Source organism: Drosophila sechellia, chromosome 3R (assembly GCF_004382195.2).
Source record: "Drosophila sechellia strain sech25 chromosome 3R, ASM438219v1, whole genome shotgun sequence".
NCBI lineage: Eukaryota > Metazoa > Arthropoda > Insecta > Diptera > Drosophilidae > Drosophila > Drosophila sechellia.
The window spans coordinates 23,400,344-23,425,975 of NC_045952.1; the positions used below are offsets into that span (position 1 = coordinate 23,400,344).

The window sequence follows — 25,632 nt, forward strand, 5'->3', positions numbered from 1 at the left end:
TGGTACTGAGAATATGTACATAATAAAACTTTCCCTACATTTCATCAAACGTTTATAAATATTTATTAAAAAATACATTTTAAATAGTGAGCCAGTATTTTATGGTATTTTTATACAAGGTATTTTATAAATTTGAAATAGTATATACCGGCATTTTAAGTACCAATGGTATTTTGTACCGATACGGTCACACGCATCACTGCAATTTCTGGACGCGATTTCGTGGGAATCTTCGATGGAAATGCGTCTGAATGCGGCTTCCATATGGCTGCTAATACTTTCGTATGGAGCTTCTATTGGTAATAATCAGGACGAAAACGAAATGGAGCTTCCAGCGGCGACCGGCTTGTCCTAAACCCGCACGCCCACTTTTTAATAAGGGCCAAATAACCTGAGTCATCTAACCCGAACTTTGTTTGTCCACAGCTCAGGGAGAAAGAACCCGCGATAAGATGTACGAGCCCATTGGAGGAGCTAGCTGTTTCCGGCGTCTGAATGGCACCCATCAGACAGGCTGTTCCTGTGAGTCCATTGAGAATATACATGGGAATCCTCTATAATTCTTTCTCTACAGCAACCTACTCCGGTTCCGTGGGCGTACTCCATCTAATAAACGTCGAGGCTGACCTGGAATTTCTGCTGACAAGCCCACCATCTCCACCTTACGCCCCCATGATACCACCTCACCTGTTCACACGTAACAACCTGATGCGCCTGAAGGAAGCCGGACCAAAGAACATTTCTGTGGTGCTGCTGATTAACCGTACGAACCAGATGAAGCAGTTCTCGCACGAACTCAACTGCCCCAATCAGTACAGCGGCCTGAACAGCAGCAGCGAGACCTGCGACGCCAGCAATCCAGCGAAAAACTGGAATCCCTGGGGCACTGGACTGCTGCATGAGGACTTCCCCTTTCCCATCTATTATATAGCCGATTTGGATCAGGTCACCAAGCTGGAGAAGTGCTTCCAGGACTTCAACAACCATAACTACGAGACGCACGCACTGCGTAGCTTGTGCGCCGTCGAGGTCAAGTCCTTTATGTCCGCCGCTGTCAACACCGAGGTCTGTATGCGCCGCACCAACTTCATCAATAATCTTGGGGGAAGCAAGTACTGTGATCCGCTCGAGGGTCGGAATGTGTACGCCACCTTGTACCCCCGAAATCCAGCAGTCGAAAACAACGTGGAGGCAGTCCATACGAATGAAAAGTTCATACTAGTATCCTGTCGCCTCGACACCACCACCATGTTCGATGGCGTCGGTGAGTTCAAGTAGTGGAATCTCCACCACTTCCTTGTTTCATCATGATTTTTTTCTACAATTAAAAAGGTCTTGGAGCCATGGACTCCCTCATGGGATTTGCTGTTTTCACCCATGTGGCGTATCTATTAAAACAACTGCTTCCGCCGCAAAGCAAAGACCTTCATAATGTGCTCTTTGTGACTTTTAATGGCGAATCCTATGACTACATTGGATCTCAGAGACTTGTATACGACATGGAGAAACTTCAATTTCCTACTGAGTCCACAGGCACGCCTCCGATTGCCTTTGACAATATTGAGTTCATGCTGGACATCGGGACACTGGATGACATTTCGAATATTAAGCTGCATGCATTGAACGGAACGACTTTGGCTCAGCAAATTCTAGAGCGGCTGAACAAGTATGCGAAGTCGCCACGCTATGGCTTTAACCTGAACATTCAGTCCGAGATGAGCGCCCACTTACCACCTACGTCGGCGCAATCCTTTCTGCGACGTGATCCAAACTTCAATGCTCTGATTCTAAACGCTCGTCCAACCAACAAGTATTATCATTCCATCTACGATGATGTGGACAACGTGGACTTCACCTATGCGAACACAAGCAAGGATTTCACCCAGCTGACGGAAGTTAATGATTTTAAAAGCTTGAAGCCAGATTCACTGCAAATGAAAGTTCGCAACGTTTCCTCTATTGTGGCCATGGCACTATATCAGACAATAACTGGAAAGGAGTACACTGGCACCAAGCTGGTCAACCCCCTGATGGCAGATGAGTTCCTTTACTGTTTCCTGCAATCGGCGGACTGTCCACTCTTCAAGGCCGCATCTTATCCGGGCAGTCAGCTCACCAATTTGCCTCCGATGCGGTAAGTTAGCTATAAACATTCCTATGCTTGGATTTATTTATTGCCCGCCTCTCTTTTCCCTAGCTATATAAGCGTCTTGGGTGGCTCTCAAGAGTCGTCGGGCTATACGTATAGATTGCTGGGCTATCTTCTGTCGCAACTGCAGCCAGACGTTCACAGAGATAACTGCACCGACTTGCCGCTACACTATTTCGCGGGCTTCAACAATATCGGAGAGTGTCGCCTAACCACGCAAAACTACAGTCACGCCCTGAGTCCAGCTTTTCTTATTGATGGTTAGCCTTGAAACGCCTTTATTATCTTGTGCAAACAATATTACATTTAAACTTTCATTAGGCTACGATTGGAGTTCCGGCATGTATTCCACTTGGACTGAATCGACCTGGTCACAGTTCAGTGCACGCATCTTCCTGCGCCCGTCCAATGTGCATCAGGTCACAACTCTCAGCGTTGGCATAGTGGTGCTGATCATATCTTTCTGCTTGGTGTATATAATCAGCTCACGATCGGAAGTCCTCTTTGAGGATTTGACGGCAAGCAATGCCGCGTAAGTCCCTTCAGATGCATCCACTTTGTACATCGACAATTTGCTCATCAATTACTGGGAAACTCATGTCATCTTTAGAGCTTAGATTTTTTTCTTTTCTATGTAATATTTATTTGGAATTTATTGTTTCTAGATTATTTGGTTGATGTCACAACTGCCACAGCGACGAAATCATCGCGTTCAGCAGCTCATTCCATAGATTTCTGCATGCGTAAACGTTACTTGTAAACCGATCGATTAAATTCTCTGATTTATGCGTGCCCTTTTAGATCGCCGCGGCCGACAGCCTGTTAAATCTTCAAAGAATATCTGAGCACGTGCCGAAGATGATTGGTTGCTGAATATGATCTAAAACAAAAAACAGACTTAACAATGACACTAAAATGATATTCTAACTCGTCTTATTTAAAACATTAAGCAAACGTTTATTTATATGTATTTTTGTATTTTAAACAAGTAAATTAGCTTCTAGCGACTACGTTGTATCATATATAGACATTTAACCAATTGCGACAAAATTCTTTCCACTTGTCCGGCCCTTTTTGCATTGTACATAGGATTAACCAACCCAATTGAACCTCTGAGAATGCCAAGGAAGAGATGTCTGTACAAATATTGACAAGAAACTGCTTAACTCATAAATCACTGGAAATATTTATACCTTCTGCATCTATTGATACTGAACCTAATGATCTGAAATCATTACTTCATAGAAGACAAATAATTATTATAACGACTTTAAATTATATATGTTTAATAAATTTTGATAAGGTGTAAAGTGATTTCTTGTTATCCAGTTAGGTAATTTTCTAGGCAATCATTCACAGCTCTCAGATTCCAACGATTTATGTAGTTTAATCTCAACTCTCTACCAAAGAAGTCCATATGTACTAGTGTAAAAGATATTTTCAATACTCTTAAAATCGTGGAAATATTTTTGGGAATGGTAAGAATTTACATAATCCAAAGTTTTGACTATCTTCTGTGGTACTACCTTGGTATTATCGTCTTAAGTATTTTTGAATTCTTTACTTTAGCAATCCCTGAAGCCGAAGATTAACAATGGAATCCGTAATTACCCCTGCGGATGCCTTCAAGTAGCCACCACTCAGCAGCATCACCACCGGAATTCCTAATGCGCGAAATGTACTAAACACCAGCCGATCCCGCTCAATGACGCCCTCCGCAGAAATAGCCAGATTGCCCAATGGATCGCCCTCGAGCACATCCGTTCCCGCATTGTAGACGACCATATCTGGACGGAACTCGGCCAGGGACTGCATCAGGCAGCGTTTAAGTTGCCGCAGGTAGAATCCATCCTCCGTGTAGTTGCGCAGCTCTACTGCACACCGGATGCTCTCCTTGGCCACATGATCCCGCGGATAGACAAAGGCATTGTACATGTCCAAAATGTAGACGGCTGCCACGTTGTTGAAGTCCCGCTCGTGTCCATTGCCCTGATGGGCATCCAGGTCCACAATCATTATGCGGCGCACCCGGAATGGTTCCTGCTCAAACAGCCTCACGATGAGCAGAGAGATGTCAGCATACGGACAGAAACCACCGCCTCTGTACGAGCAACAGTGATGGAACCCACCGCCCAGGTTGATGGCCCAACCATAATCCAACGCCAGCTTACCGGCCAAAATGGAACCGGCTGCTTGGAAGCGCATGGGACGCAAATAGGACCGCTGAATGTAGCGATTCGGGACGAAGGCCATCACCGGCACTTCAGCGATGCAGGCCACATTCATGCTCCAGCGCAGTGACTTTAGGTAATCCCTTGTGTGAATACGACGCAGCTGGTCCTTGGTCAGCTCCGTGGGCTCGTAAAAGCTGCCGTCGTCGAGCTGCAGCTGGGCGCACAGGAGCTATGACCCATTGAATGGTATAATAAAGTTCAGGAGATCAAGGAATGCATACGAACCTTGTGAATGTGCTTGCCCTTGGCCGCATCGAAGGGATGTAGGCGTTCAAGGCCACCAAAGCGCACCGCATAGTTCCTCGAGAACACGATGGGCAGCTTGCCGGCGGAGCGTGCATCCTCCCGCTTGACCCAAACCACCTCCTCGGACTCCTGCTCCTCGTGGTGCACTCGCTCAGTCAGGCGCTTCATTTTGCACTGCAAATTAGGCGTGGATTACATCTGTCCGACACCAGTTGAATTGGCTACGCAGATAGCAAATGCAATTCCGGATCTTTGGGGCTGGGAATGGGAATGGGAAAGGGTGGATGCGCCATCAGCTGGCGGCCGGCAAAAAGCTTCCATTCAAGCACTTGGACTAAGCTTTTGCATAAAACAACAAATGCACTTAAAATAATTTTAATACACTTGGACTTGGACAATACATATGACAAGACTAAAACACTTATTTTCCTTTACTTTTATAAACTGGTCGGTCATGGCCATCTTGTAGTTCCCTGTAGGTGTTAAGGACGCGCTGGTCGCGAGAGTCCCTCAGTTGCCAAAAGTGCTTCCACTGTTGATTTATATCTGAAAAAGGAACTACTTCTGTTTGGCCTACTCACCAGCTCCTTGGGGACATCGAGAGGTGTTGGGAAAACAAACCAGATGACTGCCTCGGCGCAGGGAGGAGTGGTAAGCGAACCTAAGAACATATATGTAAGTATGGATATCAATAAACCAGAGACATCTCACCTTGGTAGGTGAAGTATTTCTGGCTATCTATGCTTACAAACAGATCTTGCAGAGCCATACTGTCCTCCAGAGGACACGAATCATCCAACTTAGTTATGCTGGATACCTGTTTGCAGATCATATTCATTGCTGGCGTCTCGATGTTCGAATCCTTCGATGGAAATAAGGTGGCGATGGTATAGGTAAAGGGTAAAAACACTTCCTACCTCAAGATTCCTTATGAGCAGGGCCAAAACCGCAAAGCCATTCGGCTGCATACCGGCCTCCTTGTTGCTTTTGTAACTGGCATTCTTGTGAACGATGTGCACCTCCCCATCGTAATAGTTGCCATCCAAGCAGTGCTCCGATCCCTTGCTCAGTGCGGAGCCCCAGTGAAAGTGCAACTGGTCGGCCTCGAAGACCTGTTGGCCTTCAGTACTGATACAAATGGATGGCCGACTGCCGTCGACCGTCTTGGGTATCCGCATGAGAACAGTTAGCCCATTGTTGATCACCGACAAAGGATCACACAGGCTCTTATGGTAATTCAGAAACTTCAGTTTGGGTACATCACATGTAATCGCCTAGGGATAAGCTAAGTTTATCCATACATTAGGATATCAGGATCAGATAGAATGGCTTACATTGCATGACCACAGTGCAATGGGCGATTGTCTTTCACCGCACCTCACTTTCCAATCTCTTCCCTGTTTATCATAATTGAATCCAAAATGACTTCTTGTCCCCGAGTTAATTGGGGCAAAACTTCTTGCCACAAGAAACATGTAAAAGAATTACTAGACTACGGACTAAATAAAACGAAATTTGTTGACATGTATTTTTCAGGTGCTGAGATGCAGAGTAAGGATGCCAAACGTTATTCAAGGACATATGTACAACTTCTTCGTTTCCAGCTCCTTGGCCTTCCGATCTATGATATTCTGCTCCACCATGCGATGGCAGCCCTCATAGATGTACTTGGTGAAGAAAAAGAGTATCTCGAATATGGCCACCATGGAGAAGCCGACGAAAATGGACATGATGTTACCTATGGTACCTGTGAATTGGAAATATTCGATACAACTGGCCAAAGGAGGAGTGTAGATCCAAACCCACTGAACACTTCGAACCAGGTGTTATTCAGCAGTCGGATATAGTATTGGGCATGGGGCTCTCCGAAGTAAACCCTGAGAACGGAGATGTCTGTGCTGAACTCTGTCTCGTTGTTCTCGTCCAGCTTAAGGGTGGCCAGGTAGTTATCGATGGGCAGGGCACTCATTGAAACCCCGTACTGGACATCCCGGCAGGAGGGCAGACACTGTGGGCAGTAAAGAGCCTCTTCGATTTCCCGCTCCAAGCCATTAATAATGTGCCTTTCCGTCAGGATATTTCGCCACTTAACTGAAAGCGAATCGATTGAAATGGAAGAACTTGGACGGAACCCGCTGATGGCCTTACACATGTACTGATTGAGACAGGAAACGTGTCCCAGGGTGCAGAAGACAACGCCATCGAGGTTCTCAACCAGTTGAAGGGGCATCTGGAAGGGCAGGCACCGGCACAGGGCAATGATACTCCGGATCCGGCACCTGCTTATGCAATTCGGGAAGGTGTAGCTATAGCTGTACGTTTTCATAAGCTCCTCATGGACTGGATTCTGGGCCTCGTACTCGAAATAACAGCGGCGCTATAGGATTGATATTATAGGTGTTCTTGAATCTAAAACCAAATATAGAACAACATACACTGAACGGCGAGAAGGATTTTAGGCTATCATCAGTGTCCACCACTCGCGCGTAGACCGCAATGTAGCTATCCTCTCCTTGGCCAGGAAACATCTCGAGCACATTGGAGGAAGATACCGAGGCATAGTTCTCAGCATTGTGAATCAGGACAATGTATCCATTGGTGTTCAGAATAGGGGCAAAGAAGTCCACGTGACTGTCATTCAGGACTACTTTCAGACCCAGTTCCGAGCTGGCCAGGCGATTCTTGTAGTGGCGTTTTTTCAGCCTGAACAAGATTTGGTTATAAAATATTATTGAAGAAACCTACCACTTACTTGTTCTCCATGTTAAATGTGCAGCAGGGTCCATACATGGTGAGGCTATCCTGAAAGGCATCCTTGCTGAAGCAGGGCACTTCCACATTGGCTACGGTGCACTTCAGCACGAATTCTTGACAACGCGGGGTCAGCTTTGGAATATATAACCAGGATTATATATATTCTCGATCCGTGCTATTCTTACCATTTTCATTATACGGCGAGTGTCGAAGAAGGTCTCATTGTTCCAGGTGCCGAAGACGTCGAGGAAGGTCTGGAAGGTAATGAAGTCATCGGTGTCCACCACTACGCCAACGTGTGTATAGAACTCGCGTAAGAAACTTAGGCGCTCTAGGAAGTATTCCACTGGGCGAATAACAGGACTGTTTAGCCTCCTAACAATTAATATTGGAAATAATTTAAATACACTAATATTTATTTCATTAATTTTAGCCTCACAATTCTTCAGCATATCTAATGACCGCCTGACGAGAGATGCGATTGTTGGGGCAGATGGAAACAGCAGGAAATGGGACATTCTCCACTGGGTAGAGAGGATCCTTTAGATTGATCACAAAGGATTGGGCCACAAACTGCTCCCAGGTTAGCGAGAGCACCACAATCAGGGAGACTGTGGTAGCCATGTGTACCAGCAACCAAATCAACCTATTAAAATATGACAATGGTGGCTTAAGTTGCGTGTGGGTAATAATTGGGAAGAACTTCCGTACCTTTGTCCCAAGGTCAAGTCCGGTGACAAAAGCTTATTGTAACCCTGGAGTGATATGTTTCTAACCAGATCCGCCATATCCAAGCAGAAGGCTGAGCCCAAGGACTCCTTGCGTTGACCTTTTGACTTATTTTCCCCGGCTGCCTTGGGATTCTTAATCCACCAAATGGCATTGGATGTTGATGCCAGCTTGACCATATTTCTGAGGTCTTTGCTTACTCCAATCCTTTCCGAGCTACTGTTTGTTGAACTCTGACTGGTAACTATGAGCTTGTATAGCTTACAAGTGTTCATTGATGAATAAACGTATCACGAAATAGGCGTGACTAGCTAATGGGTTTCCTTCATTAACGCAGTTAATTATGATTTGTTTAGGAGCAACTTTAGAACTAAAACAGAAAGGTTGTACTTTATGACATTTTTAATTGACATAGTATTCCATTGGAATAGTCTTTGACACGCTGTTTATGTTACTAATCTTAAGCTTAATCCTATTAAATATTTTCCTGTACAAGATGTAGCAGTTCATTATCTAGCTAAAGCTGAGTCGAGTCTTTGATGTATGTTAATAGGAAGTTAGCCATGCTAGTCCAGTCCTATCCCATTGGCCAGAAGGGCTGGCCAGGATAAATGCGGGATCCGGGAAATGTGTACTGATTGGGATTGACCACGCGGGCGATTTCCGTGTAGCTGCGACCGTCACGCTGCGGCGTTTGATAGTATCCACGGGCCGGGGAGCCGGACACGACGACCAGAAGAAGGAGCAGGGCGACCATAAGGCAACGGATGGCTCCTTGGACGGACATGGCTTGCAAGGATTGGTGTGTGAGTGCTCCGCTTCCAGTACTGAACTGCACTGATGCCGGTGGCCAGCCTATTTATATGGATATCGTCGGCTGATCGGTTCTTGGCGTTCTCAGACGCTTGGCTTATCAATCAGGTTTTCGAAAACGACTGAAACACCAAGAGAATTGCGTTGCCGCTCACGTAGATCTCGTCTCTTTGTGCAAAATGGCTTTTTATGATCACTTTGTTTTCTCAATATTTACTGACACGGTGCCCAGCGCCAAGTCATTCACACCGCAGCCCGTTATTTCATCCGATCGTATGGCGGTGAGTTAGCATATATGCACATCCAACACCTGATCTTGACTCTAGTTGCGCTGTGAATGATCTGGCCATATGTAGGCGACTAGACACAGCCTCTCAGCATAAGTGCTCGTACGTATTTAAATTGTAATTAGCGACTCTGTCGGGGATTGAAGTAATGACGTAGGTGCGCCATCTGAGGCGACGTATTAGCACATTCTTGCATAAACAATTGCCATGTTCGGCGCGATTAGTTGCCACTGACTTGGGCAGCGAAGTCTTCCTTCCTGTACTGCGATCTGGTTTCTGGTTTCACTTCCTCAATGCCGGTCGTCGGTGCTCCGGGGGGAAGTCCTAGCTGACCAGCTGCATCTCGGCGTGAATCACTTGTTTACTCGTGCGCAAGTACCTCGATGGGATCGTTAAAAGACTATATATACCACAGTTGTGAGCCATGATAAGTCCAGTCGGATGATGACTTGGGTCATTAACGGATCGAAGAATTTCTGGCCACTATTTCTGTTGAGGTTTTAGCAGGTCATTAAATGATTTTGGCATTAAGCTTCTTCCGGCAATACTTACGACTTTACAAAGGTTGATGTAATAAGAAAACTATTAAAATAATTGAGTGATTCATTGGACAATTTCCCAGTTATGCGAAACTCATTTATTAGGGGATATTTAGTCAATGATTCGTTCGATCAACTACAATTATTAGTCGCTTATTAAAATATTTGTAAGCCATGAGAGTTCAGAATATTCTGTCGTGCATAACAGATATGGTCAGGAATTCCCCCAAAGAAATCCCTTGCTGTGAGATCCCAGTCAGGGACCTTACCCACTACCCCACTGTCCCAATCCCCACATGCGTCCTCCCTCCGCTGAAACGATGTCGCGCCTCCATTTCATTGCAATTACCATCACGTTCCGGCGATCCAGCGGACGCGACTACTCCGTAAATGCGGGACAGTGATCATAAATCAGTTGATCGTAGATTAATATACACAAGTAGCGCGCTTAAAGTGCTTAAAATAATTAACAGCTTGTGGTTAGATGTAACTTTCGCTGATTTTATTTTAATGGCTAATACTGCTGACAACGAAGCGAGTTCAGATGGTCGAATCGTTAACCCCAAAGGGCGGAATATGGAGTACGGGGCAGGAAGCGACTGCCTCCAGGGCCGATGTATGGAGCAGGATTTATAACTCTTCGAATGTCCGAGTAAGTGCGTCCTTTTCGGTTTCCAGAAGGCTTGCGTCCTCCTTTGGAGTAAGAAGCGTGGCCTGAGTAAGCTGGGTAAGAATTGGAATTATATGCCGGATAGGATGGATAGTTGTAACCATATCCTACAGCATAGCTTCCATAGCCGTAGTTTCCCTGGCCGTAGTTTCCATAGCCACCATAGTCTTGTACTCCACTATATCCAGTATATCCTTTTCCCGTCTTCCAGGACTTGAAGAACAGAGCGCCACTCGAATCCAGGCAGCAGGCAATCAGCAATGTTAGGATGGTCAACAGGGAATCGCGGGATCGCATCTTGCTTCGATTTCAAATCACTTCCAGTTCTGACAGTCCATCTACGCCGTTCCCTCTATTTATACCCTTGTGGATTGGAGTTGGACACATTGTGATGGTGACACATTGTGGTCTAGCTCATTTCAATGCTTTTTTTACGACTTCTTATTCCCATAAACACAGTCGGGATCTCTGGAAGATTAGCGTGGCCAACGGGCAAGCGACTCAATGCATTATGCTGGATTTATTATAGCACGCGGATTGGCACGATCAGCATGCGGAGCACGCGTCATCCGCTGGAAGACTGAGCTATCGCAGATGGTAGATGGTCAGTATACAACGGACATCCCATCCCCCAACCATTAAATAAACTTCCATATAAATACACACTGCTGAGATCGTATGAGTGTACTTCAAATAAGAATTTTAATTAAACTCAAGCTGAAATATAACACTAACATAGATCTGGAAAGACTAGACTATTAATTTCATTCACTTTTAGGTACTACTAGTAACTCACCTCTTTCCCCTCTATTATGGTCCTTTCATCACTTAAAGAAGCTTTCATCGCCAGTATCTCTTATTCTTTTATACTTCAATCTGTATACTACATACTACATATGTATCTCAACTTTTGTTTCGAGAGTTCAAGCTTCAGGTGTTTGTTTACTTTTCGTCTGATTATTATTATGATGATCTCTCTGAGACCTATTTTGGAGAGCGGATCAGATCTCTCTGACTGCGGACACTGATCTTCAGCATGCTCTCGCTGATCGCCGGACAGGTTTCCAATGTTTAATCAAGCATCAACGATTATCGCATAGGCGGAGCGTAAAAGTTCCCCCTCAGTTAGAGTCCGCCTTTCGCGGTGATCACTGCTCGAACACTCGATCATGACGCGATCTTCGCCAGCTTGGTGTGCTGGCCAGGCCTGGCTCGTCTGGCTTTTGGCATGCATCTGGATACGCACGTGTCTCGCGCAGTTTGCAGTCTCCACGTCCTCCGCCGGAGGAGCTGTTGCCTCCGCCGGTGGAGTCACTGTGGTGGCCCAGCTGCCCGGTTTTGGAGTAATCAATGGACTGATCAATGCCATGCACCACAATAACCGCTTCAACCAGCAGCCGCAGTTCGAGAGACTACAGCAGGGAAGGCCGGGTATGGGTCAGAATCGAAGAGGAATGCACAGACCAGGATTTGCACCACCCAACCGTCAGCAGCCGACGCCTCCTGGATGGCCACCCGGCTGGCAGTGGGGAGCGGGTGGAAATCAGAATCAACCCGGATTTGGCTGGGATCAACCAGGATTTGCACCAGACTGGAATGGAGGTAGAGGGCAAGGACCAGGGTGGAATGGTGGAGGAGGAACAGGTCCAGGATGGAACGGAGGCGGTGGAAGAGGACCTCCACGAAGACCAGGCTTTAACGGAGGAGGACCACCGCCGCCTAGACCAGGATGGAACGGCGGCGGATCACCACCACCGATGCCAGGCTGGAATGGAGGAGGACCACCGCCACCAAGGCCAGGATGGAATGGCGGAGGACCACCGCCACCAAGGCCAGGCTGGAATGGAGGGATGGATCAGGAATGGGACAACTATCCACGCCTCCCCGATCAACCGGATCCCAACACAAATTGGAATCCAGATAATGAGTCTAGCACCACCCCACAAACGCCATTACCAAGACCCATCTTTCCAACGACAACACCTAAGCCAGCGGCCACCTTTCCCACGATCCAGCCACGTCCAATCGCTCAGCCAACGAAGGATACGCTGATTATAGGCACCAATCGACCGCCGCTGGTGCCACCCCATAATCCGGATCCACCCAAGCCCACTTTTCCCACTTGGATCGTGCCAGAGCCATTGCCAAAACCATTGGACGAATCCTCCGAAAATCGTGCCATTATTTTCCCCAGCTCCAGCAAATATATCCATGTGCCCAACCCGGAGGTTCCCTCGGTGCCCATTGATGTAAGACGAAGATGAATCTTCTAAGAGGGAGTTCCCCGATCCACACTTGTTGTATATATATTCGTAGACCATTGTTCAATTGCTCCACCCGAGATCGTCTTTGTCATAAGTTCAAAACAGGTTCTAAAAGCTCGTTGTTGGAAATTAACGAAATTTTAATAAATTACACATAAACAAATGAGACGGCAGATGATTGGATGGGACTGGTGGATCTGACTAATGAACGCTAGTAACCCCGCTGCTTGTAGCCAAGTCCAACTCCATAGAGATCCGGATCCTTCTGCTGATAGTAGGCACTGGCAGGATGAGAGTAGTATCCAGGTGAAGGACGCACTGGCCGAGGTGGTGGATAGTAGTCATTTCCTAACGGAACCGGACGTGGTGGGTAGTAGCCATTGCCAGCTGGATGCGGCTGCTGGTAGCCACCGTAGCCGTAGCCTCCACCATAGTGATAGTCGTAGCCATGCTCGTAGCCCTCCTGGATGAGTGGACCTGGTCCAGGATGTGGCTGTGGCTCTACTGGCCTTGCTGGCGGATAATGATTTGGGTCCCCGAACAGAAGCTCCGCAATCTTACCGAAAGTGGGTCTACCGTGGACAGAGCTGGCGAGGATTAGCACTAGAATCGCAATGAACAACTGCATCTTGGCATATGTAGAGCAATTTTGCTGATACTCCCAATGTCCATCCGGCTTTTATAGACAGCAGCAGCACATGGCGATAAGAAAGATGAATGGAATCGAGTGGAAGAACCTTGGGTAATGGAACAAATGCTATATGTACATATGTACTTATAATACTAATCTATTGACTGGTAAACAAGGTTGACTGTGAAAGCTTTCGTTCCCTATATAAAGGGAAGATCATAACTCATGATGATCATCTATGCAAAAATGGGTTTAGAATTGCTTGGGAAATCCCTAAACCAAAAATGCGTCTTTACTTATCTATTACTTGGCTTTGGGCCACAAATTTATACATATCACTGAAAGAAATTGATATATTTTTACATTGGTATTTCTTTAAAAAATTTATTTATTTTTTTAAATTAATGGTAGCCCTGTGCCTTGTATCTTAGCATATGCAAATTGTGGTGTTATATTTTCAACTTTTGCTTTCAGTGTAGACTCTCTCATTCAATTTACTAGAAAGAACACTCAATGAGACTTAAACTACCTATCTGGGCATTGAGCCCGTGATGATAACCCCAAAAATAGACACTCAGCTAAGCTCTCGTGTCATCGGATCTCACCATGAAATACACGCGCCGGGAGCTTCTGGGCTTTAGTATACCCAAAGACGCCATGTTCAGCAGGAGGGTCGTCGCATTCGCCGCTCTGGCCCTCATCCTGATCGCCAGCGGTCAGGCCTCGCAATTCAGCAGGGACGAAAGTCAGGAGGATCAGAAGACGGAGTTTAACCTGGCCTCCACTCTGACGGGAGGCATCACGAGCAGTCGTCATCGCCAGCGGGCCAATCTCAATTCGCAACTTTATCCGAGCCTTGGTCAGCTGGGATCTGGTTATGCGGGCGCCACTGGATCCATCGACGATGCCCATGGCCATGAGCAGGGTGGCTCTGGCGTACGAGTGGCCAGTACGAACTCCGTAGTTTTTCCTGGCAACCAGTCACCCAATCCGGCACTCACAATTACAGGAGGTCAACAGTTTCCCGCTTACCCGCCTCCGGGCTTTCCTGGACAGCAGGCTCCAGTTCCGTACCCAGCTTCAGGAAGCTCTTCAGGAGGAGCCCCATCATCCGGTGGTTACCAAAGTGCAGGTAGGTCTTTCTAATAGGTGGTTAACTTATCTTAGAGAAATCAGGAAACTAATATCAGGTCTTAACTCCCAAAAAAGTTATACAAAATTGGAAAGATTGGTGAATAGCAAATACAAATTTTAAAATATACATATATGAAATTATGATATTAATGAAATTTCCTCTCTTTAGGTGGTGTTGCTCCTCTTGGCTATCCTGTTGCGGGAGCAGTTCCTGCTCAGTATCCGGTTGGAGTTCCTCCCCAGCAGCCAGTGGGTACAGGAGCACCTGGTTACTTCCCGGGAACTGGTGCCTATCCCGGCTATCCCTACCCCGGAGTATATTTGCAGCAGTACCCAGCATACCCTCAGCCAGCCCAGTTCCCCGCCTATGGAGTGGTACCTGGAGCTGTGGCTCAACCAGGAGTTCCTGGAGTAGCTGGCGTGCCCGGAGTTCAAGGAGTAGCTGGAGTACCGGGAGCACCTGGAGTGGCAGGAGTGCCTGGAGCAGCTGGACAGGCTCCTGTCACCAGCGGCAAGAACTATCATCGCTATCCGGCTCACAATCCCGCTGATCCGAGCCATTGGGACCATCATTTCTCGATGAACACCGAGTACAAGGAGGATGGCGTCCACAAGGGACCATTTGGAGTGCTGAACAACCACAATGCTTTTGGCTATGGCAGTGGCTATGGGGGCGGCTACAACGGCGCGTTCAACTCACCGTCCTACTGAAGCTGGCCGAGATCATGGGTGGACCTCGTTGGTGGTGGTAGTGGTAATGGTCTGGTGGGGCGTGAAGTAATCCGAGTCGTAGTCATAAGTTGGCTGCTGCCTCCTTGGCCAGAGGCAGCTGTCTTTGCCTATCATCCTGTGTGTCCCTACGAAATAAACTTGATTTCTGCACACCCAACCAAGATAATTAGCAATGCTGGCCAGTTACCAGTTGCACCTTGAACCGGAAAAAATAAAGCACATGCACTCGGCATTCTGCTCCCATACAGACAGCTAACCCAAGACATACACATCCCATCCTTATTATTTTCTTTATTCTTATGCCAACGCCGTTTCTTTTATCCGGCGAGGACACAATCGAAGGCGACAGGAGCTACCTGGCTGGCAGGCAGCCGAAAAAAAGGGAACGCACAAGGGCAGGACTCTGGGCGAGCCAAAGGTGGTGGTAGGAAATCAGCGTCAGAGGGAGACGCTGGTACTGGTATTGGTACTCCTTCTGCCCTTCGTACGGCCCAACTGCAGCGACATAAATCGGCTGGGTTTCGTTGTGCAGCGGAAAAGAGAGGGCCGAAGGAAAGGAAAGGAATGGAAAGGAACCCATCCAAGGGACGACGTCTTGATGTCTTGCGGCGCATGCACAGCCTGCCGCGCAAATCTTTAACAAATTTTTGGCGCTAAAATGACGGACGAGCGCGCCAAAAGCAAGGAACCGCAGGAAACTCGAGGGAATCATGCCCAGGATATACAGACTACGAGTACACAGACAGGCACTCACACTCATGGGTTATGAATGATTTGGGCGGACGGTATCGGTGGGTTTTACCTGTAGCAAATCGAACCGATTCCAGCCGGGGTTTGATGTCCTTAGGTCATCAGCCATCAGCTGTTCCATGATGAGCGCGGAGAAAGGAGCACAGATTCAGCTGAGACGATTCGAAACAAAGGAATTGGAATGGGTGGAGTAATGGGTATACTCACGGCAAAGAAGACTAGGTGTGCAAAACGTTTTCCCTTAACCTTTGACATCTAGGAGTTTATGCTCTGTTTTCTAACAATTAAAGATTGAAGTGCAACAAATAGATACATTCCAGATTCTAGGAAATGGAAAATAATTCCCTAAATTACTTAATCCCCTGGGAACTAGGATCATTTCAAACACTTTAAAGCGTGCTGGATAATGCAGCTAATTTAAAATTCTTAATTAAAGTAAATATATACACTAATGATACCACAATATAGTAAAATACAAGTTATATCTGAGTTAATGCTCACTCACTCGATTTTAAAGCTTCATCAGGTTTTTAAACGAGTTTTCTGGGAATCAAAGTACTGTAGAAATTGTACAAATACGAATTTATTGCACCTTACCTTATTAAAAGTAAGAATTTTTTCACTTCGGCTACCGTTTTCCGGATGTAAAAAGATTGAATTAGTTTTGAACGGACGTAAAAATGTTTATTGGTATTCTCTGGCAAAACGATACATACATAACACTGAGTACATACATAACTAGTTACTTGAACAATGCAACGTTATCAACCATCCATGGATGGACGAGGTGAGCTGAGGCAGGGCGGGGCGGTATGATCAGGAACTGGGAAGTGGATGGTGAGCGTCCTTCGAAGGGCGGGGATGTGAGCGCGAGGCGGTGAGTCCATGAACGACTTAGCAAATAACAGCATTAATAACGACGACAGGAACAGATGCACATGGCGTACATGGCGTGCACGGGACGAGGGTTGATCGCAGCGCATTTCCAGGTTGTACAGGACACACGTGCCTTTTATAGTCGCTTCGTATCCTTGCGTTTGTGTATCTGTGTAGAATAAGTTAGTGGCGATCCATGGTCTGCTTTGGTGGCTTACGAGTTAGGTTTATTTAATGGCATCTCTTAAGACTAACGTACATATTTAAACATGAATCGTTTTGGGATTTTGTGGGTGGTGGTTCTAAAGATAGTGTCGCCTTTCGAGTTTAGATGGATTGTGTGCGGATACGTATGTGGTATGGGGGAAAACTAAACAATAATACATGGCAAAAAGAAACAAAAGCACTCTTAACATAATATTTATGCAAAAAACATGTCAATAATGCAAAGGTCACAATAATAATTAAAATATAATAAATTGCGAGGACTTGACGGGAACACGGGACTAGGTAAGGGGTAAAATCAGGGGGTTTTAGATTAAGGCGCGGATCCGCTGTTTCGTCGGCATGGGGTTAATATTGGGGATAGAAGCGTCTTAGAGCCTAAGTGAAGCGTATCATGTTGAATTTGGCTAAACTTTGAGGCTGTCCTACGACAGATTGCTTTCGTTCAGGTCGAGGTTGCCCTGGAAGAGCTCCTGGTTCGTCAGCAGCGGCACCTTGGCCACCTCGTGGAATATCTTGTGCGAGTACTTGTTCCGTATCGTCTTGATGGTGGCCCGTGGCTTGCGATGCAGTCCTGCATTGAGCACGGTCACAATTTCAGCAAAGTCCGCCAGCTGATAGCCGGTGTAGTAGATAAGCGTCGAAGTCCAAGTCTGCTTGTCCAGCTGCCCCGGTCCGCCGTGCATACGCAGTGCCATGAACAATGCGGCGGAAGCCATCTGCGAGTCGCTGAACGAAATGTTGGCGTAGTCCATGAGCGACAATTCCAGGATGTAACGAGCCAGGGTCAGCGTGGGCATGGGCACCTTGGCGCAGCGGGCATAGCGGCGCAGGAAACGGTACGAGAGCGGGATGCCCAGATCGTACTTGATAACGCGCAGCGTCTCCCGCTCCATCCGCACCAGCTCGTCGTGATTATAGGCCCCATCGCAGATATACAAAAAATCCTCTATAAGCGGCGGCTGTCGCTCGTCGTACTTGCAGGCAATAAAGAAGGCAGCGGCGCCAAGGAGTTGCAGCTTCTCTTTGTTGATCACCTCGCGGCAGAGATACAGATCCACGATCTTAACTGCTAGGTACAGAGTCTCGTGGTTCAGCTCGAACGTTTCCTGCACCTCCACCATCCAGTCGACCAACAGGGTTCGCATCCAGGTGGTCAGATGGATCTGCCTGGGCATATAGTCGGCAATGGGGAACTCCGCTTCGCGCACCTTGAGGTAGTTGAATATATCCATGGCGTAGTGCGACACCTGGAAGGGATCGTCCCAGTTCTTGCGGTCGAAGTCCTCCACTTCCGCGGGCACTGGCAGAATGGGTAACACCTGGCTAGGAGCAGTCTCTGGGAGTGTCAGCAACAGCGTCTGGGGCTGCTGCTCAGTCTTTTGCTGCAACTTGGCGGAGCGACGACGAGCCGCCTCAAAGTTTCCAGACAGCCGCATGGAATCGCAACTGGAGACATCCTCCAGCGCGGACATGTACAAGCTGTCCTCAGTCTTGTTGAAGTCATTGGAGATCCGACGTACTGGCTTGACGGCGGTAGCCTGGGGAGCAGCCAGATTGTGCGTGGGCGGCAGTAGAACGGGAATCTGCATAGGATTTGGCATAGCCGGTAACTGGACCTCCCCCAAAACGGTCTTCTTTGCGGCGGGCACTGCCTTGGGGCGCGGCTTGGGCCTGGCCAACGCCTCTTCCAGCTTATCGAGCACCTTGTGACAGTTCTCCACCGAATCCTCCACTTTGCTGGATGCACGCGTAGTCATCTTACTGGCGCCAAAGACATTTAAGCTGAGATTCTCCTGTTTCTTAGCATCCATCAGGGCCTGCAGCTGCTGGGCCGTTGGCTTCTTGCCCACGCCCGACTGCTCCTCATCCTGTGCCGGATGCAGTGTCATGATCTTAACATTGTTGGTCAGGTTACCCAGCGCCGAGCGCTTGATTTTGTCATTTTTGATTGGACTGTGGTCGGCCTTCCGTTTGGCGCGCGTCTGCATATTCTCCACATTCGGATCGATGTTACCCGTGGCAGCCGCCCTCCGAGTCAGTCCCTTTCTGGTGGCAGCTCCCAGGGCTCCCAGGATGGGATTCACTGCCTGCTGCAGCTGATGATGCCCGCCTGCGATGGCCGCGCGCGTTGTTGCTTTTGTGGGCGCCATTTTGAATGCGTGTTTGCGTGTGAGCGCACTCGTCGTTTGTTGTTTGTGTTCTTGTACGCGGCGCCTGGAGTCCTCGTCTCCTCCACTTCCACTTGGTTTCAGCAAGATCTTCGCTAGCGGATTCCTTGCTGGATGTGGTCTTTGTGCTGGCTAGAACTTGATTCGTTCGCTACTGCCGATATTGTCGACTCGATCAAGCTAGTCATTCACACAAACTCACAATATAATTCCGGATCGAGTTTTGTGGAGTTATGGCGCTTGGCCGGAGGGATAGAGAGCACTGAGTAAAAAATCAAAAAAACACCGCCAGATGCCTGATGCAGGCTGCAGTGTGACCGTACCGCGGCGTTCGGTCGCCTAACGGAAATCAACTGGAATACACCTCTGTGGTGAAGGTAGGCATTGAGGGTAGTCTTCCAGAACGCGGTTATTTCAAATCTCTGAAGTTCAAATTATGTGAGTTGAACTATTTGGGCGGTTCGTTTAAATTTGTGCAATTGCATATTTATGGTACTAAGTAACTCATCAATGTAGCCAATGCTTTTATTTTTGGTATGAAGTTACACTCGTCTCGAGCAGCTGAAAGAAAATACTTTGCTTAAATATATTTTTTTAATTCATTGGAGAGTGGTTATCCCCCCTCTGCCCAAAAATCTCCATCAAACCAAAAAAGAGAGAAAAGTAAAACACCTGCTTTTACACATAACTGTTTAATAAACATATATATTATATATACGTTTGCATGTATCAGTTGTAAAACTAATGATTATATATAGGCATAATTAATATTAACTTTAATTCAGTTTTTGTTGCTTCAGCCAAACGTGGGTTTCTAAGAACTCAATCAAGTATGCATACGACTTGCTACAGGCTTATCGAAGAGATATATCTATATATGCATGCGTAGAACTAACGTTAATTGATGGCCTGCCCCAAAGGCATGACAAGTTTAAGGTTTTTTCTTCCGTTTCTGTGGAAAACACTTACGCAGACTGTCACTCATACTCGTACATACGCACAAAAACACAACTTATAATTATTGATAGGAAAAATGTACATTTGCGGATATCAAACACAATTACAACGTAGTTAAGAATATATGACGTGTGTTGTTGAACATTAAGTATAAACTAATTACAATAAGCTGCTTGGTCTTGATCTGGAGTCTAATATTGGATGGCAGGCGGATGGGTAAACTTTCATTCATTCAACTTTTCATTATACTTACAACTGCGCACGTTTATAAATTAAGTATGCTAAAAATATGATACAAATTTCGTTTGCTCTCATTTTCTTTATCGAATAAAAACAATAGTTTGAACAACAAAAATTTAAATAAAAACAAAGACAATGATGTAAAAAACTATTGCGAAGGGGCGAGGGCGTGAGGCGGGTCTAGTTTTATTGCCTAAGCAGGCGATCTTGTTTCGGCCGTTAACAGTTACGAATCTCATAAGTTTTGCAAAAATGACAGTAATTTAGTTTCGTAGTTTTTGTTCGATTCCAGATTACGCAACGAATGCCGCTCCTCGGGGAACAGATGCACCTCGTACGGCTTGTTTGCCTTGTTCAAAGCACTGATTAGCCGCGAGGTGTGGCAGAAGTGCACGTTCTCGTCGATCAGGCCGTGAATGAGCAGCAGACGTTTGTCCCTGAACAAAAGAAAACATGAATGCTTCGAAAATTTGACAATTTAAGAACAAGCCTAGTAGTACTCACTCTTCGGGAAAAGAGTTTACGTATTCGAGCACCGAACCGGCTGAGTAACCGGCCTCGTTATTTTGCGGCATATCCATGTATCGCTCCGTGTAGCCCGTGTCGTAATACTCCCAGTTCGTTACTGGCGCTCCGGCAATGGCCACTTTAAAGATTTTCGGATACTGAACCAGGCCCATCAGGCTTAGATAGCCACCTGTCGAAATGGCAACCATATGGAAATTAATATAATGCCTACCCAGTTCCCTCAATTGAAATTAACCATTATAGTGCATAAATTTCACGTTCATAAACTGATAGGGCATCATCAATCTGTCTATGTACTTGCAAGTTCAGAATGACTTGCTTGTTGATTAGATTAAATAGTATGCAGCGTTGTGGGAACTACCCCACTATAACAATGTCAATCACCTTATAACTTCACTATCTTGAGATAACTTACCGTATGACCACCCGTGAATGGCCACGCGATCCATGTCAATGTAGCCCAGCTGGTCGGACAAGCTGCGCAGCGCGTCCACCTGATCCGTCAGCTCCACCTGACCCATCCGACCACGGATGTGACTTTCGAATCGCTTGCCTCGATGCCGCGATCCTCGAGAGTCGATGCAGATGACGCAATATCCCTGGGCGGCCAGCATATGCATCCGCAATTGATGTTTGCCCTAAGAAAATACAGAATTAAATCGATGTTAGACAAAGAACTCTGAATTTTGGCTATAGACTTTAATGAAACCTACCTTAAATGTGTTGTTCACGGTCTGCACCTCGGGTCCTCCGTAAACATTGAGCACCGTGGGATACTTGACACCCAACTCAAAATTGTGCGGCTTGAAAACCATAGCATACACGATATCTCCCGACGGCAACTGCGGCGAGAAAATTTGCGGGCAGTACTGCGGCTCCGGCTTTCCGCCTTCGTGGAGATAGCCAACAAGTGAAATCTGAATGCCGTTGACTCCACCGTTCGAGCATGTCTGGTTAACGCGCATCACCTTGCAACTGGGCAGCCGTTGGATGTTGCAGTAAACGAGCAGCATCAACTGGCATTGCTTTGGGAAAGAGGAGTAAAGATCGATAAAATGGTTTAAACTCAAATTCTAGGCTTTAACCCACTATAATTAATTGTAATTATAGCATACTTTTTTGGGCACAATAGTAAATTTGCACTTTAGCTAGATAATGGCAGTGATCATACGTACATCATCGAATTCCACGAGGTAGGAGTAACCTGGCTCCGTCAGCAGACGAATGTGTTCGGGTCGCTCCAGGCTCACAACGTACAGGTGTTTTTCCAGCGGCGTGTCTCGAAGTCCCACAAAGTACACCAGCTTGTTGGCCTTGTCCACCCAGAGATTCCTGGCCAGCACCTCCCACTCTCCGCTGGTCAAGGCGACCTTGTTGAGAATGCGCGGTTGCAGTGCCGATTGCTCCACAAAACTGGGTTGCGCACCAACGGATCCAGGATCTGGCTGTCCATTTGCTTGGCTCAACAACAAGCTGGCGGTCACTAAATAAAGGTGACGGAAACCAGTCTCCTCAGATGCCCACAAGAAGGTGACACTTGTTTCCGTCAGATCCAGGAAGTGAAGCATATCGTGCACATTAATCCAGCTGTCCGAGCGTTCCGTGTATATAACCTGCAGTGGTGTGATTGTGCGACTGTACAGGCTGCGCCAGCTGTGGTCGCCTAATGAGTCGGTCGGCGTTGAAACCTGACTGCTGTAGGACTCGCAGAAGTTGTCCAGCGGAATAAGGATTACATCCAGCCGCTGTTGCTTTCGATCCAGTCCTTGCACCCATACGCTGGCAAGTGAAAAGAATGCACAGTCAATTATACATTAACTTCTGGCAAGCTTCCATAAAGGCGAAAGAACTTTTCTTATTATTAGATAGAATTTCACAATGATTTGGTTATAACATGTTTCGCATTTTGGGGTATACTTACTATTTAGCATCCGGTGTCCAGCCGACACGTACAATGTACTCTAACCAGCTGAAAACAGCCAGCAGGGAGTAGGGCAGATCCTTGATGGCAATTTCGCTGACCTGCAATGCCTCGTTCAGTACGAACTGAACCAGCTTGAGCTTGGACTTGGCGTTTGGGCTACCGGTGCGGGGAAAACGGTACTCGTCTACCCTTCCGTGCACGGCCGTTGATGATGGAAACGTGTACACGGAGACCTCAGATTCATCCACCTCCTCGTAGACAATGCGGTAGATACCGTCATTGGAATGTGGCTGCCACCAGAAGCCTTGGTAGCGGCTAAACTCCTCCTGCATCACATAAGAGGGCACACCGGCACTCAATGCATCGTCCACATACGAATGCCGCCCTGTGGACGTGTAAGTGAGGCGCTTTTCGTGCCCACTGAGCGTGTGAGTGACGAACAGGTCGCAGTCACTGATGTAGGCTATCATGTCTGAGTTCTGTGGACAAATCTGCGGATCCAGAGCCGTCCATTGAGGGCAGGTGCGTAGCTGTGTGGGAAACAGCAGTCCAGACTGTCGATAAAAAGGAAGTAAGCAAGGAACAATGCAATTTTTTTTGAAATGCTTACATTGTATCCTGTGTCCAGGCATTGGTATAGATCGTTGAAGCAGGGGAATACCAGTTTGCCCGAGGGCTTGTGCAACTCGTAGCAGGTAATGCCCCAGGTTGAGAGGCGTTTGCGCTCCTGCAGTAGTTGATACTCCCGAGCATAGGGACTGGCCGACCCACTGCCTCCGCTGCCCCCACTACTTTGAATGGGTTGCTGTAATAATGGACTCCATGGGAGTCTATACAAGTTGGAAAATAATACATTAGTACTGTACTGTCTCGAGCAGACAACATCGATTGTTAACATACCTAGGCCTGGGCAGGGCATTGAAAAGAAAGGCTGGCTGGTGGCCGCTACTCGTGGGAGATCCTGCATTCATAGTGGGACTCCACTCATCAGATGCAATCCCCTCCAGTCGCTGCACCAATAACTGCTGCTCCTCCGACTGCGTTAGGTTTATGTCGGCAAAGAGCAGCGTAGTCTCCCAGCTTTGCGGCGGAGTGCCGAGGAAGTAGCACCTGGCACGTCCATCTGATAAGTGGCGGAACTGCACATTGGTGGGCACCATGGAGGACAGGTGGCACATCTTCTTGCGTATCTCCTGCACCACTTGCTTGTTCTCGGCCCAGCTTTTGTTCGGCGTGGGGGCGGCAATGTGTCCATCGTTGTCCACCGGATCGTCTTCGTCCTCCTCACAGTCATCGCACTCGTCGTCGCCCTCATCCACATCCAGGCCGTGGGGCGGAGTGCCGCTGGTGGGTGAGCTGAGGTGGTTGGTGATCACAGAGGCGGCCGCCACCACCACCTCTGTGGTTGTAGCCGTGGCCGCCGCAGCAGCTGCCTGTATGGGTGAGGTGATGGAGTTGAGTGCACTGCCGATGGAGGAGTACAGGGCATTGGCTGTGGTGCCCAGTGAGCCCATGCTGGTGAGGCTGGCTATTGAATGGGTTGATCCTGGTGTGCTGGCGGCGCTTTGGCTGCTCCGGTCCATTAGCATGTTAGTACCACCTGCCACACTCACCGCTGTGGAGACGCGCGCTGTAAATCCGTCCAGAAGATTCGCCAGTGATGTGGTCGCCGCATTGGTGATGCTGTGACTCCGATGGTGGCCACCTCCGTTGTTGTTGTTCCTGCCCAGCTGCGACGAGGGCACTGCATCGTGCTCAAGGCCCATCAAGGTTGTGTTGGCATTTGGACCGCCAGTGAGACTGACACTCAGCGGTGGACTTGGCGAGGAGGGCAGGCGATTCCTCTGCTGCTGCTGTTGCTGGTTCGACTGATTCATTTGGGTCCTGCTCTCCATGGTGGATTTCTGCGAGCTGACCCAATTCGACAGCGAATCCAATCCAAACCACGTACACACACAAAGTTTTTGGGCGCACCGAATGTACTCACGCACACACTCGCACTTTTGCTGGAGCAACACGCACGGGCTCACGCACACACACACAGGCGGCCCTGTTGTGCTGGTTTGTTATTGTTATTTTGCTTTGCATTTGCCGTGCAACCCACCGATTCTTAAACAATTCTCGCTGCGTTCTGTGGCCTGATGTTGTCCGCTCTGGTATTTTTCACACTCATCGCTCTTCGTCTTCGTCTTTGCCTTCGTTTCTTCTTTTTTTGTTGTTGCTGCTGGCCGCCCTTGTTGTTGCTGCTTTTGTTTCTGGTTTTGTTGTTCTTCTTGTGCGAATTGTAAAAAGTGAAAGTCGCACGGTGCGGCAAATTATAAAAGTTTCCGAGCACCAGAAGTTTCTGCCTGCCCTGTGTTCCGCTGTGACAGCGAGTACTCCAAATTGAATCGAACTGATTGATCTAGTTTTGTTATTCGGAACGGAACTGCAGGTAAATTAAAGAAATGCACGAAAGATATACGATACTAGCTGCCCGTGTAGGATTGAAATTGCGCGCTGCTTCGGCCACACTGCCGCTTGCGCATTAGAGATGGCACGAGCGCATAGGGATGGGCCACATTTTGTGCAATCATTGATGCGATGTATCGCAAGGATATCGAAAAACAAAATATTACAAAAAATATATATATCTATATAAAAAAATATAAAAAATACAATAACTGCACATTCTTAAGCAAATCAAGCAGTGACCTTAATTAAACTTTAGAGTTCTGTTTTATCTTAATATATCTAGGTTCAGAATGTGTTATAAAATTTTAATTCGATTCTTATTTTT

At 47.3% G+C, this 25,632-nt stretch overlaps 11 protein-coding genes across 16 annotated transcripts; 3 read left to right on the forward strand and 8 right to left on the reverse strand.

Moving 5' to 3' along the window:
* The first annotated feature begins 183 nt into the window (after positions 1 to 183).
* On the forward strand, positions 184 to 3,189 carry LOC6607816 (nicastrin). Of its 3 annotated transcripts, XR_004361977.1 has the most exons (8): positions 185 to 299; positions 427 to 522; positions 575 to 1,264; positions 1,333 to 2,134; positions 2,198 to 2,409; positions 2,471 to 2,681; positions 2,815 to 2,892; positions 2,951 to 3,189. XR_004361977.1 is itself a non-coding variant. In XM_032720473.1 (7 exons), the coding sequence occupies exons 1-7, from the start codon at positions 236 to 238 to the stop codon at positions 2,973 to 2,975; spliced, it is 2,100 nt and encodes a 699-aa protein (XP_032576364.1). In that variant the 5' UTR covers positions 184 to 235; the 3' UTR covers positions 2,976 to 3,189. The 3 variants fall into 3 exon arrangements, 2 of the variants coding, with proteins under 2 accessions (XP_032576364.1, XP_002032574.1); XM_032720473.1 differs by lacking the exon at positions 2,815 to 2,892 and having other exon boundaries at positions 184 to 299; XM_002032538.2 differs by having other exon boundaries at positions 2,815 to 3,189.
* On the reverse strand, positions 3,083 to 4,884 carry LOC6607817 (histone deacetylase 11). The gene is made up of 2 exons (XM_002032539.2): positions 4,609 to 4,884; positions 3,083 to 4,552 (listed from the first exon to the last, which is right to left on the reverse strand). The coding sequence occupies exons 1-2, from the start codon at positions 4,795 to 4,797 to the stop codon at positions 3,710 to 3,712; spliced, it is 1,032 nt and encodes a 343-aa protein (XP_002032575.1). The 5' UTR covers positions 4,798 to 4,884; the 3' UTR covers positions 3,083 to 3,709.
* Positions 4,885 to 4,988: 104 nt separating this feature from the next.
* LOC6607818 (carbonic anhydrase 2) lies at positions 4,989 to 6,189 on the reverse strand. Of its 3 annotated transcripts, none has more exons than XM_002032540.2 (5): positions 5,964 to 6,189; positions 5,547 to 5,903; positions 5,341 to 5,491; positions 5,211 to 5,290; positions 4,989 to 5,161 (listed from the first exon to the last, which is right to left on the reverse strand). In XM_002032540.2, the coding sequence occupies exons 1-5, from the start codon at positions 6,102 to 6,104 to the stop codon at positions 5,051 to 5,053; spliced, it is 840 nt and encodes a 279-aa protein (XP_002032576.1). In that variant the 5' UTR covers positions 6,105 to 6,189; the 3' UTR covers positions 4,989 to 5,050. The 3 variants fall into 3 exon arrangements, with proteins under 3 accessions (XP_002032576.1, XP_032576369.1, XP_032576368.1); XM_032720478.1 differs by having other exon boundaries at positions 5,547 to 5,914; positions 5,964 to 6,055; XM_032720477.1 differs by having other exon boundaries at positions 5,055 to 5,161; positions 5,378 to 5,491.
* Positions 6,181 to 8,291, reverse strand: LOC6607819 (sodium channel protein Nach). Its single transcript, XM_032720474.1, has 8 exons — positions 8,095 to 8,291; positions 7,823 to 8,029; positions 7,569 to 7,758; positions 7,382 to 7,515; positions 7,065 to 7,332; positions 6,778 to 7,006; positions 6,436 to 6,720; positions 6,181 to 6,376 (listed from the first exon to the last, which is right to left on the reverse strand). The coding sequence occupies exons 1-8, from the start codon at positions 8,289 to 8,291 to the stop codon at positions 6,201 to 6,203; spliced, it is 1,686 nt and encodes a 561-aa protein (XP_032576365.1). The 3' UTR covers positions 6,181 to 6,200.
* A 205-nt stretch (positions 8,292 to 8,496) lies between these two features.
* On the reverse strand, positions 8,497 to 8,978 carry LOC6607820. The gene has a single exon (XM_002032542.2). It carries the CDS (start codon positions 8,897 to 8,899, stop codon positions 8,690 to 8,692), a length of 210 nt encoding a protein of 69 aa, XP_002032578.1. The 5' UTR covers positions 8,900 to 8,978; the 3' UTR covers positions 8,497 to 8,689.
* A 1,253-nt stretch (positions 8,979 to 10,231) lies between these two features.
* Positions 10,232 to 10,975, reverse strand: LOC6607821 (neuropeptide-like protein 29). The gene has a single exon (XM_002032543.2). The coding sequence runs from the start codon at positions 10,716 to 10,718 to the stop codon at positions 10,308 to 10,310; it is 411 nt and encodes a 136-aa protein (XP_002032579.1). The 5' UTR covers positions 10,719 to 10,975; the 3' UTR covers positions 10,232 to 10,307.
* Positions 10,976 to 11,552: 577 nt separating this feature from the next.
* LOC6607822 (basic proline-rich protein) lies at positions 11,553 to 12,848 on the forward strand. Its single transcript, XM_002032544.2, has one exon. The coding sequence runs from the start codon at positions 11,591 to 11,593 to the stop codon at positions 12,683 to 12,685; it is 1,095 nt and encodes a 364-aa protein (XP_002032580.1). The 5' UTR covers positions 11,553 to 11,590; the 3' UTR covers positions 12,686 to 12,848.
* LOC6607823 (proline-rich antigen homolog) lies at positions 12,801 to 13,334 on the reverse strand. Its single transcript, XM_002032545.2, has one exon. It carries the CDS (start codon positions 13,311 to 13,313, stop codon positions 12,897 to 12,899), a length of 417 nt encoding a protein of 138 aa, XP_002032581.1. The 5' UTR covers positions 13,314 to 13,334; the 3' UTR covers positions 12,801 to 12,896.
* Positions 13,335 to 13,954: 620 nt separating this feature from the next.
* Positions 13,955 to 15,443, forward strand: LOC6607824 (collagen alpha-1(X) chain). Of its 2 annotated transcripts, XM_032720476.1 has the most exons (3): positions 13,955 to 14,265; positions 14,326 to 14,448; positions 14,620 to 15,443. In XM_032720476.1, the coding sequence occupies exons 1-3, from the start codon at positions 13,974 to 13,976 to the stop codon at positions 15,159 to 15,161; spliced, it is 957 nt and encodes a 318-aa protein (XP_032576367.1). In that variant the 5' UTR covers positions 13,955 to 13,973; the 3' UTR covers positions 15,162 to 15,443. The 2 variants fall into 2 exon arrangements, with proteins under 2 accessions (XP_032576367.1, XP_032576366.1); XM_032720475.1 differs by having other exon boundaries at positions 13,958 to 14,448; positions 14,620 to 15,427.
* A 1,565-nt stretch (positions 15,444 to 17,008) lies between these two features.
* On the reverse strand, positions 17,009 to 19,493 carry LOC6607825 (G2/mitotic-specific cyclin-B3). The gene has a single exon (XM_002032547.2). It carries the CDS (start codon positions 19,184 to 19,186, stop codon positions 17,459 to 17,461), a length of 1,728 nt encoding a protein of 575 aa, XP_002032583.2. The 5' UTR covers positions 19,187 to 19,493; the 3' UTR covers positions 17,009 to 17,458.
* Positions 19,494 to 20,465: 972 nt separating this feature from the next.
* Positions 20,466 to 25,300, reverse strand: LOC6607826 (dipeptidyl peptidase 9). The gene is made up of 8 exons (XM_032723393.1): positions 23,754 to 25,300; positions 23,464 to 23,683; positions 22,851 to 23,407; positions 22,105 to 22,708; positions 21,643 to 21,954; positions 21,345 to 21,567; positions 20,906 to 21,098; positions 20,466 to 20,838 (listed from the first exon to the last, which is right to left on the reverse strand). Exons 1-8 carry the CDS (start codon positions 24,746 to 24,748, stop codon positions 20,637 to 20,639), a joined length of 3,306 nt encoding a protein of 1,101 aa, XP_032579284.1. The 5' UTR covers positions 24,749 to 25,300; the 3' UTR covers positions 20,466 to 20,636.
* Positions 25,301 to 25,632: the final 332 nt, after the last annotated feature.

Coding starts and splice junctions, on each gene's coding strand:
- LOC6607816 (XM_032720473.1), top strand. CDS start 236: ATGGAAATGCGTCTGAATGCGGCTTCCATATGGCTGCTAATACTTTCG. Junction 523..574: donor CCATCAGACAGGCTGTTCCT/GTGAGTCCATTG, acceptor CTTTCTCTACAG/CAACCTACTCCGGTTCCGTG. Junction 2,682..2,950: donor TTGACGGCAAGCAATGCCGC/GTAAGTCCCTTC, acceptor GTGCCCTTTTAG/ATCGCCGCGGCCGACAGCCT.
- LOC6607817 (XM_002032539.2), bottom strand. CDS start 4,797: ATGAAGCGCCTGACTGAGCGAGTGCACCACGAGGAGCAGGAGTCCGAG. Junction 4,553..4,608: donor AGGGCAAGCACATTCACAAG/GTTCGTATGCAT, acceptor AATGGGTCATAG/CTCCTGTGCGCCCAGCTGCA.
- LOC6607818 (XM_002032540.2), bottom strand. CDS start 6,104: ATGTTTCTTGTGGCAAGAAGTTTTGCCCCAATTAACTCGGGGACAAGA. Junction 5,492..5,546: donor TGCTCATAAGGAATCTTGAG/GTAGGAAGTGTT, acceptor TTTCCATCGAAG/GATTCGAACATCGAGACGCC. Junction 5,162..5,210: donor TCGATGTCCCCAAGGAGCTG/GTGAGTAGGCCA, acceptor ATAAATCAACAG/TGGAAGCACTTTTGGCAACT.
- LOC6607819 (XM_032720474.1), bottom strand. CDS start 8,291: ATGGTCAAGCTGGCATCAACATCCAATGCCATTTGGTGGATTAAGAAT. Junction 7,759..7,822: donor ATTAGATATGCTGAAGAATT/GTGAGGCTAAAA, acceptor ATTAATTGTTAG/GAGGCTAAACAGTCCTGTTA. Junction 6,721..6,777: donor CTGTCTCAATCAGTACATGT/GTAAGGCCATCA, acceptor ATTCGCTTTCAG/TTAAGTGGCGAAATATCCTG.
- LOC6607820 (XM_002032542.2), bottom strand. CDS start 8,899: ATGTCCGTCCAAGGAGCCATCCGTTGCCTTATGGTCGCCCTGCTCCTT.
- LOC6607821 (XM_002032543.2), bottom strand. CDS start 10,718: ATGCGATCCCGCGATTCCCTGTTGACCATCCTAACATTGCTGATTGCC.
- LOC6607822 (XM_002032544.2), top strand. CDS start 11,591: ATGACGCGATCTTCGCCAGCTTGGTGTGCTGGCCAGGCCTGGCTCGTC.
- LOC6607823 (XM_002032545.2), bottom strand. CDS start 13,313: ATGCAGTTGTTCATTGCGATTCTAGTGCTAATCCTCGCCAGCTCTGTC.
- LOC6607824 (XM_032720475.1), top strand. CDS start 13,974: ATGTTCAGCAGGAGGGTCGTCGCATTCGCCGCTCTGGCCCTCATCCTG. Junction 14,449..14,619: donor CGGTGGTTACCAAAGTGCAG/GTAGGTCTTTCT, acceptor TCCTCTCTTTAG/GTGGTGTTGCTCCTCTTGGC.
- LOC6607825 (XM_002032547.2), bottom strand. CDS start 19,186: ATGGCGCCCACAAAAGCAACAACGCGCGCGGCCATCGCAGGCGGGCAT.
- LOC6607826 (XM_032723393.1), bottom strand. CDS start 24,748: ATGGAGAGCAGGACCCAAATGAATCAGTCGAACCAGCAACAGCAGCAG. Junction 22,709..22,850: donor TGGACACCGGATGCTAAATA/GTAAGTATACCC, acceptor TTCACTTGCCAG/CGTATGGGTGCAAGGACTGG. Junction 21,568..21,642: donor CCGTGAACAACACATTTAAG/GTAGGTTTCATT, acceptor GTATTTTCTTAG/GGCAAACATCAATTGCGGAT.